At 36.3% G+C, this 10441-nt stretch overlaps 2 protein-coding genes across 2 annotated transcripts in view; both read right to left on the reverse strand.

Moving 5' to 3' along the window:
• LOC149785530 (uncharacterized) overlaps positions 1 to 326 on the reverse strand; it is a 34553-nt gene extending 34227 nt beyond the window's left edge. The window contains exon 1 of the mRNA XM_089979334.1: positions 204 to 326. The gene's annotated coding sequence lies outside the window, so the exon portion shown is untranslated. The remainder of the gene's footprint in view (positions 1 to 203) is intronic.
• Positions 327 to 7601: 7275 nt separating this feature from the next.
• LOC149785531 (acetylcholine receptor subunit beta-type unc-29-like) lies at positions 7602 to 10030 on the reverse strand. The gene is made up of 2 exons (XM_089979902.1): positions 9329 to 10030; positions 7602 to 7664 (listed from the first exon to the last, which is right to left on the reverse strand). The coding sequence occupies exons 1-2, from the start codon at positions 10028 to 10030 to the stop codon at positions 7602 to 7604; spliced, it is 765 nt and encodes a 254-aa protein (XP_089836028.1).
• Between the last annotated feature and the right edge of the window lie 411 nt (positions 10031 to 10441).

Below are 10441 nucleotides of genomic sequence, written 5' to 3' on the forward strand. Positions count from 1 at the left end.
ATCCAGTTAAGAAACGCCCAGTAGACCGTAACACAATAGCTAGAACGGAACTTTGATGAAATAAAACATATAAACAGATTATGTTAAAAATCATAATGTTGAATTTTGGCCCAACATTCGAAATTGTGCTGAAGTCAACATTCAACATAAATGTAATGTGACCGAAACTGAGTGACAAGAAAGATATATAATTTAAAACTTACCAATATTTTCCGTGTATGTCATGGACCTCCGTGTTTACATGAAGGACACGTGTTTTCAGGGCGCACTCGATTTGGACTAACTGTAAAAATTTTAGACAGAGGCTCTAAACTAGGAGCAACTGACGAAGCAGTGTCTAATAATCTAAAGGAAATTTTGTATCAAATGGCTCGTGGAAAATTACCAAAGGATCAATTACTTAATGGAATAAGAAGCACCAAAAAAAAAAAAATCTTCTTAAAGTCAACCTGACTCTCTAACGTTTAATATCTGTCTCTTTTATCGTGCGCGGGCGTGTGTGTATGTACATGCGATTGTATTTGGTATAGCGAACATTCATGAGATTACAAACCAGTGTGCGGAGGACACACCTCAAACCGACCACGTTCTAGATTGTAAAACAAAAAAGGTAAAACGTTGCTTCCACGAACATATTCAGCCCAGAACAATGTAAATACATAATTTGTATGAAGGTCCCCGATTATAAACTTAGTGCTTGTTTCTTGATTTTGGTGTGTGTGTGTGTGTGTGTGTGTGTGATTTAGATTTCTTTACCGTAGCTTTAACAATTTTTCATTCATATTGCTACGATGTCTAGCACTGGGGCATCATGCCGACCAGTCCTAACACTAACCTCTTAATGATGAGCGCCAAGTGAGGCAGTTAGTGTTAGTACCAATTTTATAAGTCTTTGGCATGACTCGGCCGAACCCACGACCTCCGGCATCCCACAGGGGCTCGTATCGTTGCTCACAATTGACCTGTCATAGATGTACTATATAATAATGACAGGTCAGTTTCAAGTAACGATACGAGCCCCTGTGCCGCATCCGAGGCGGACGCTCTAACCACTAAGCCACCGGATCGGTCGGTCATTCTTGATTTTGGATTGTATTTTTTCTCCATAACTGACGATACAAACGCCCGAAACCATGACCTCGACTGACTGGTGGAAAACTTGTAATAAGATATGTGTTACCAAACTATAGGTTTCCAAACATTTATATAATTTTTTTTTACAAAAACAAAGGTCCCTTTAGATCCAAATATCAAATGCCAATAACTTAGCTAAACTTTCAAAACGGAAGCTGGTGAATATAACGGTCCCTGGTGTTGTTATCAATATTCCATGTATGTATCTTAATAGTGATGTGAAATTCAAGATAAAACAATAATGTGCATCTCCAGTACAAGCAAATAAATCATAGTATACGAAAGAAGTACATAACGCTATTACTGAAAATACTTTTAAATCTATTTATAGAATTATACCAAAATTGCGTAATTACCCAACCTGAATGTAATTTGTAGTGAGGTTTCTCATGTGTGAAGCTATTAAAAAGGGGCCCTTTATATGCAACAGTTGTTTTATTCAGTCAACTATATCCGAACCTTTAATATCACAACGAGTGTTTAAAACAGAGAGAACGGTCGTCATCACAGATCCTGTTATAGTGACACTGACTTACGAAAATCCGAATTTGGAGGTTGTGTGCATATAATTTCATTACAGGATATATGTGTATCTCATCATTTTAATCGCATGACCTGGGACAACATGTGCAGTCAAATCATAAATTAATGTATGCATACAATGTGCCTTTACACATACACACCTGCGTCCAACAATCATTTGGTGATTTATTTACAGGTCAAGCATTGTCAAATCATGCAGTATCAAATCTAATAGGGCATTATCAAATCAGTCATCATCAGATCTTATCAGGCACTCTCAGATCAGATTAGGCACCATCAGATCATACATTGTCAGATCAGATCAGGCATTATTAGATCAGGTACTACCAGATCAGACATTATCATATTAGACATTATCAGATAAGATATTATCAGATCAAATCAGACATTATTAGATCAGGTATTACCAGATCAGACATTATCATATTAGACATTATCAGATAAGATATTATCAGATCAAATCAGACATTATTAGATCAGGTCAGGCATCATCAGATTTAATCAGGTATTATCAGATCGGTTCAAATACTATATCAGATCAGACATGACCATATCAGATCCGGCATTATCAGATCAAACATTATCAAATCAGACATGATCAGATCAAATCAGACATTATCATATCAGATCACTGCTCCGGTGGCCTAGTGGTTAGAGCGTCCGCCTCGGATGCGCGAGGTCGTGGGTTCGATCCCGGCTGAGACATACCAAAGACTTTAAAAAAATGGTACTTACAGCTGCCTCGCTTGGCACTCAGCATTAAGAGAATAGTGTTAGGATTGGTCGGTCTCGTGTCAGGATAATGTGACTGGGTGGGACATCATGCTACATGTCTGCGGCATGATGCCCCAGTGATAGACATCACTTTAAACTGCCACACTGCAGACATCGCAGCGATATGACTGCAAAATTGTTAAAGCTACGTTAAAAATCCAAATCACACACACAACATATCAGATCCGGCATCATCAGATCCGACATTATCAGATCAGATCAGGCAAAAATAAAAATTCATCCAACACCAATATGTTTACACGCACAGTGGTGTCAAGCAGGTTTAGTTTAGCTTTCTTTGCCTTCCAAAAATTAAATAGGTTTTGATGACCGCCAAAACTCACCGGCCTTATATACCGTAACTGTAGTTAACATTCCTGCTCACATTGTCTTTTTGATTTAAGTTTTATATATAATGCAACAAGGGGATCAGAAAACTGATTAACGCTTTTTTTTTTGTTGTCTGCGCAATATTTTTGAGCGATACAAAGCACCCTTACCAGGTACATAGAATTGCAAAATTATAATTTAAGTGACCTGGAAAGTGAACTGTGGGAGTAGATTGTACACATATCTCTTTATTAACATCAAAACAATACAAATGGATAAGCTGTTTGCAAGAATGTATCCGAAAATTATTATCCCATACACTGTCTCTATTTACACATGTACTTTATAGATCAGTGTGAAGCCTGTTTCAGTGCTGTAGCTATAACTAGGGACTTTAATTCCGTTAAATTATATAATTTGTAGGAGTGGGGTGGGGTGGGGTGGGGTGTTTATTTAGTATACTAGTATTCATTGTGTTGATATTGATTTTTTTAAAGTACCGTATAAAATACAATAGAAATGTTGTTGCATGCATTATTGATTTATTCAGCTTGACCAAGTCACCATGGATACATAGTATCATAAACACAAACATTCTCTCATATTTTCAACATTTATTTTACACGTTTTTGAGAGGGATAAAGAGTTAAAATTCATACATCAATTATACAGCAAATACATTATTTTTGTCATCAAATATAACCATTGACGGACGATCAGCAGAGATTCCTGCCATAAAACGCTCATTTCCAGCTAACTGGTATGATCTTCTGAGCGATGCACTATTCCGAAACTTATGTAAATCTAAAGTCCAATTGCGGGACAATCAATCAATCAATCAATCAATCAATCAATCAGTTAACATACTCAAATAATGTAATTGCAGTAAAGAATTGAGGACAGTTGTAGATAAAACCCTGTTGATGTTGCAGTTACGTAACGCTATTATGTATTATGAAGCGGTTGTATCTAATGCGGTATTAAAATCAATTCGTTTTCTCAGACAAAGCTGGCACATATTCCACTCAAGGACATTCGATCATTCTGAAAGAAAATCCGACCCAGATATATAGGTTTCACTGGATACTTGAGTAAAGAGAGAATGAGCTTAATAAGCACGAGTCTTGTGTTTATAAATTCACACAAAATCTAAATAAGAAGTTTGGTCTACATTTACTTTGAATTAGGCTTGAAAATGGGTTTATCGTGTTTGGTGACTGCCTGTAATTTGAGCTGCAAATAAACACCAGAATTGGCTTACGTATTTGTGTAGGTCTGCTACAGAGGTCTGCCTCCAAATTGAGATGGTTACGGGATGATGAGAAGCATGTTACAGTATCACGCATAACACCCATACTGATTGTTTGCTTGAGCCGTCTTGTCACAGGAACTTATTCAGATAAACTCTTGACAGTCTAAAACGAACGTAAAACGATGGGTTAGGGGTAGCGTTAGTTCATTGTAAAAACTATCAGTTGTACAAGGAATTAATCTGAATACCTTATTTAAATCTGACAAGCAGGCTTTGGGGACGTCCATTAAATATGTCAACAATTTTTAGGCAATGTTTTACCCCTCTCCCCCCCCCCCCCCCGTCAACAACTGTCAAACTTTCAGTGACCCCCCTAATAAAATTTTACCCACCCACCCCAAACTAACAATATTTTATACGGCTGGCTTTTATGCTAAAAATAGAATTATGGAAATTAGAAAGTCTACAAATAAATTTTAATACATTTTTTTATACTTCTTTAACAGATTTCAAATTGACTATAACACTTTGAATTCATGAAAAAATCGAGAGTTTATATTCTAGCTTTATCATCTTCATATTATAACAAAGATGCTATTTAATAGAAGTCCATGGATAGCTATACTATTTAGATGTCTATGGCTCAGTGCAGTCTTTGAATTTAGTAACAGCTTCCCTTAAAAATCTGTCTACAGTCTACACTGAATAAAAACAAAATATGATGATGCAAGACTATGACTTCCTTGGCAAGAGCTCAACCGGTTTAGGATTAAACTGGTGGGCTGTTGACGGGCGAGCGAGTGTGTGCCATACCAACGCACCGACTAATTTCCTATTTTTTGATTTATTAAATATATTGTAAAAAATAACATTGTTGACGTCAATTTATCTTGAACTCCCCCTCCCCCAAGTCAACAATTGTCAAACTTCTTCAAACCCCCTCCCCCCATTTTGTTGACATAATTAATGGACGACCCCTTTACAAAAAAAAATCATTGGTTCTTAATTGTATCGTTAATGTAACCGACCCAGGATGTTCTGCGGCCTGTCGATGGTGAGTCTGGAACGCTAAGTACCGAACCATTGCAGCTCCCAAAATCAGATACATTTATTTTCAAAATAAACGCAGTTATCTACTAAATGAATCACGTGTCACTTGTGACAGTATACAAATATTGTATATAGTTATTGGTGTGACTGTTGAGAAAGCAGTTTTCCTTTTAATTATTTTCACAGAGAAGGATCTGAATTGTGCTTTCTCCGAGATTCTGACACAGCCCAACATTTATTGGATAATAGTGAATCGAGGAGTACATTGATTCTACACCCTGATTATGCAGAATTTGCACATAAAGTTTTCTTTTTTTAAAGAAGCTATTTCACCAAAACATATCATTTTTTAAAATTTATATCTGCATCAAGAAATATCGTTCCATTAAAACTGTTTCTGTAACACGAAGTGCGGATAAATCATGATATTTACACAGACGTGCTTGAGTTGACTTTATGTGAGTCGGATAAATTTGGTGGAGGGGACTCAATTACCACCATTACCACTATTTGGTGGAGGGAACGCAATTACCACTATTATTTCATTTTAGCCAAACCCCCATTTCTAGAGAACTACTCAAGGTCACATGCAAAGAAAGGATTGTTGGCCATCCAACGAATTGAGAGGTTTCTACTTCATGATCTCAATGCAGTTTCAACCAATCGGCTGATGTCTCGACAGCATGAGGTTTATAAATATATTAGAATGGCCCGCATTGTGTAAAAATAGTAAAAATAGTTGTGTGTGTGTGTGTGTGATTCGGATTTTTAACGTAGCTTTAACAATTTTGCAGTCATATTGCTACGATGTTTGCAGTGTGACAGTTTATAGTGACGTCTAGCACTGGGCATCATGCCGCAGACATGTAGAATGATGTCCCACCCAGTCACTTTATCCTGACACCTGGCCGACCAGTCCTAACACTAACCTCTTAATGCTGAGCGCCAAGCGAGGCAGCTGTTAGTACCATTTTTATAAGTTTTTGGTATGACTCGACCGGGAATCGAACCCACGACCTTCCGCTTCCGAGGCGGACGCTCTAACCACTAGGCCACTGGAGCGGTAAAAATAGTTGTGCCGAAGAGTGCAATTAATTGACGAATCTTCTATTCTGGAGCACGTTCGGTATATAAAATAACAAGAACATTATTTTTTCCCACGCCAATATCTGATATATTTCATCTTGTGGTACCAAAAGCTATATATTTTAAATCGTGGCTTCACCACTCATTTAAAATATCACTTTTTTGACCACATGATGAAATATATCTGGTATTTAACATAGGACAAGAAAACATCCTCTTTGAATTACTGTAAATGTGAATGTCATTAAGAAATCAAGAGCTATATTATGTACTACAATTTCCTGAGTCAACATACAAATCTTGTCAATATATTAGGGATCACGTTATTGGAAGAGTTTTAAATAAAAACTCTTCAACCCAAAATATATTTTAGTTAGTTTGATTACTTTGATGCCTTTTAGTATGAAAATCACATTTGGTACCTGAATGAAAACCGGACAAAGTCCGCTTCCTTTGCGACATGTTTAAAATTGACAACAGGAAAGTAAATAGGTTAAAGTAATAGGCAATTTTCGCACTCTAGATGTGAAACGATTTTGAACTTCCGTGCTTGTATATGGTAGAAAATACACACAGATTCATTCTTAGGATGCACTTTGGTATCTACTCGTCCAAAGGACGAGTAGACACTTGAGGTTTTCTCAACTCAGACAGGACGTGAGGATGAGTGGTTTTCCTGAGTTCTGGCTTTATGTAAGCACAATTGAAAGAGTCAAATCTAAAAATGTTTTTAAAAATGACAATTAATGTAATTATAGGAAAATCTTGTAATGGACCTGTTGTGCCGCTTTTTTGAAGTCAACGGATATTTAAGATACATGTATATTGCTGTAATCTACTGACGTCAGGAGTGCAAAGTTCTGTATGTATGACGTGTTTGATTCCACGATGGAAACGAGAGAGCTAGCGTTGCAACAACAAGCCAGCAGTGGTCAATAGTACAGCATTTCATTTCAGTTGTAAAATTCGATTTCCTGTCAGTTCCGCGCAGAAGTGTTTGTAATCCATGAAAATGAATGTGATATATAAAGAATTGTTTATAAAATCTAACATGAAACAGGTGAGAGAGAGAGAGAGAGAGAGAGAGAGAGGGGGGGGGGGAGAGATGTTGATATGTAAATCATACTTAAATAAGGCGATGCTCATGAAGAGGTTGGAAAAAAATATACTTCGAGCTTCTTATCATCACAAATAAACAAACACAAAGACAGAAAATAGCTGTTAAAAAATTTAATCGTTACAATACACCAGAACCATTTTAAGAACATCCGTGATTTAACTGCAAGATATACACCTTGAAGATAAGAAGGATCAATTGTAAAATTTAGACACTATCACCATCAATTCAAATTTGCTATCTATTGCGATTTTAAAATAGTATAGCTGCACCCAGCTATCAAACGTTTCTTCGAGATAATCAGCAAAATAATATTTATTCAGGACACCTCTGCATTGCAGGTCTGTCAAAGGTGGATTCCATTAGTGACAAAACATCCTGGACAATAAAGACAGACAATACATTTAATAAATGTTTTGTATTTACATTATATTATTACTTAAGAAATTCCATTAAAAGAAGACCGCACCAACCAAACAAACAATTATATACTAAAGAACAGACTGCTTTCTCCGGTTGTACGGCCAATACCACTCGTCCATCTTCGTTCAATATTTAGGATGAGTTTTGATATTGAGTGACATCTGCGCATTTCAATATATAGATCTAATATCTTGCCAGTAAAGCTTTTTTCCATTACAGATACCATATTGTCAAATGATGAGATTTATGTAACCTATTACATGTATCAAGAAGATCTCAGACGATTTTAATTGCAAGTAACATATGAGTAATTGTAAGTGGTGACGTTGATTCTGTGTGTGTGTGTATATATATATATATATATATATATATATATATATATATATATATATATATATATATATATATATATATATATATATATATATAACGGTAAACGAAGAGATGGTGATCACAGTAGGCCGGTGCGTTAATTTCATTAAGTTCTTTAGTTCTTTGTTGAACTGAATAATGAACAGCATCAGTTGCTATGGCTACAGCTAGGGGTGGATTTAGTTGCAACGTATTGTAGTACCTTGCATAACGGAGCTTGAACGCTGGTTACTTTACATGCAACAGTGTTCTTGGAAAACTGTACAGAATGGTCTACATACGTGGTCATTTGCAGTGATATAAACCACGCGAACTACATCAGAGTAATTAATTTATCATACATTATAAATGACACTATCCGATATTCAAAGTTGTAATTAAGCAGATGATGCGTAACTTCTAACATTCTTTTGTGCCGTTTTTTGGAACATAGAAACAAATGTCACTTCCAACTCGAGAAGAAACGATTAACATTTGACTCAAAATCTTTGGGAAATCCTTCATGCTGATTTGTATTTTCACACGACGCAAATAAAAATACTATTATATCTTGCTTTAGACAGTCTCACACAATGAGCGAAGTATATGTGCGTGAAGTCAATAACACACAAAGGAGAGAATTTATCAACCTCCATGTGCCAATCTGCACGATATGAAAGTAACAAAATCTTCTTGTCAAAGAAAAACACTCAACTAGTCTGAAAACTGAGAGATGATTATTAATTAAGGAAAACTATTGGCAATGTGCTTTTTGAATAGACCTTTTTTATTAATTATGTAATTGTATGTTTGAGAAATGTACAACAGTGTGTATATTAATACATATTTTTCTTATAATAACAAGCTCACTATATTCACAGTAGCAAAGATACATAGCAGCCTATAGTAATAAAGGTAAAAGAGAAAAAGAAAAATATAGAACAAACTTTGTCAAATGATCGACCAACTTCATTCCAAGTTATCATACTGGTCCCATCTATTTCCGATTTATTGTTGTTTACTTGCTTAAATCTTTGATTACCGTGGGAATCAGATTTCTCGGTTGTAATTGGTGTCTGCATTGGAGCTGCGTTCAGTTCATCAACTGTATCCATTCCAAAGGAGACTTTACTTGAAGGGCATCTGCAACATGTTACCGTTGACCTTTCCGATATCCAACAAATAAATCGTGTGATCTTTGAAATACTAAGAGGAACCGGGATATTCTCGCCACAGTTATAGATGCGAAGCATTAAAATGTCACAGACGCATATAATGGCACTTGCTATCAGGACGTACAGAATATAAAAACATATTCTAGCCATATTTTGAGAAGATTTTGGAAGTGTATTTCCAACAATAGTAAGAAATACGACAACTGCAAGCAAAATCGTTATGGAGTAAGATACACGTTCGCCTGAATGAGGTGGAATAAGAAAAACGAAAGGATTCAATAATCCAAGAAACGCCGTGGGTATAAGGAGGATGACTACGAAGTATATCGGCTTTCTCCTCAACGTCAGTGTAAACTCTGAGGGGGAATACTTCGAGCACTTTGCCTGCGAATCTATTATATCCCACTCCCCATTTGGTGAGTACATAAGAAAGCTGAGTTCAGATGACGGACAATTTAAATAGAAGTTTTCATACATCGGAATAAGAGGAATTATAACAATTTTGCATTGTTGCTCGTCAAAAGGGAAATACTCGGAGTTAAAAGAGCACGTAGTCCTTAACACATTGCCGGACATATAAGAGGCAAGTCCAGTGTCTAAATATCCGACCTTACCCCAATCGCCCCCGATTATAGTAAAAGAGTCATAAGGGTTTGCTATGACCAGCTTGGGGTACCAGACCTTTTCTGCTAGAAATGCCATTTCGTTTATTCCGTTGTATTTGGACGAATTCCATCTCAAAAGTTCGTCATACCACGTCAGCCCTACTATTCCTACGACAGAGAGTTTCTCCATTATTTCGTCAAACTCCTGGATGGAATATAGGTATACGGTTATGTTTACACACATCTTGGTGGTCCGGTTAAGATTAGGTGAAAGGTCTTTGTTGTAGTCTCGAAATAGGTCATCTGTTAAATTAAACGCATCCCAGTATGTCTGGCAACTGACGCTGCTCATTGAAATGACCAAGACTAAAATGGCGTATGTAGATTTACTGCACATGTCCATATATTTGCAGCTGCTTTCTTTATTTGCGTTCTTTGTTGGAATTTCACCTGAAACGGTTTTTAAAAAATGAAGTAAGCTTGTCTGCGTTTTGTTGTTCATCTGTAGTTGTCTCCTGCATTTGTATGTACACATTTTTAATAAAACTGTGTAACAAACCTTTAGATGATTAAAATTGCATTATGTGACGTAGAAAACTAG

The sequence above is a fragment of the Sinohyriopsis cumingii genome, chromosome 13, assembly GCF_028554795.1.
Source record: "Sinohyriopsis cumingii isolate HCF-2022 chromosome 13, ASM2855479v2, whole genome shotgun sequence".
Classification (NCBI taxonomy): domain Eukaryota; kingdom Metazoa; phylum Mollusca; class Bivalvia; order Unionida; family Unionidae; genus Sinohyriopsis; species Sinohyriopsis cumingii.

Bases quoted from the DNA above. Each gene is read 5' to 3' on its own strand.
- LOC149785531 (XM_089979902.1), bottom strand. From the start codon at position 10,030: ATGGAGAAACTCTCTGTCGTAGGAATAGTAGGGCTGACGTGGTATGAC. The intron at 7,665-9,328 runs GTCTGTGACATT...TTTATTGTCCAG, and splicing joins TAGCAAGTGCCATTATATGC to GATGTTTTGTCACTAATGGA.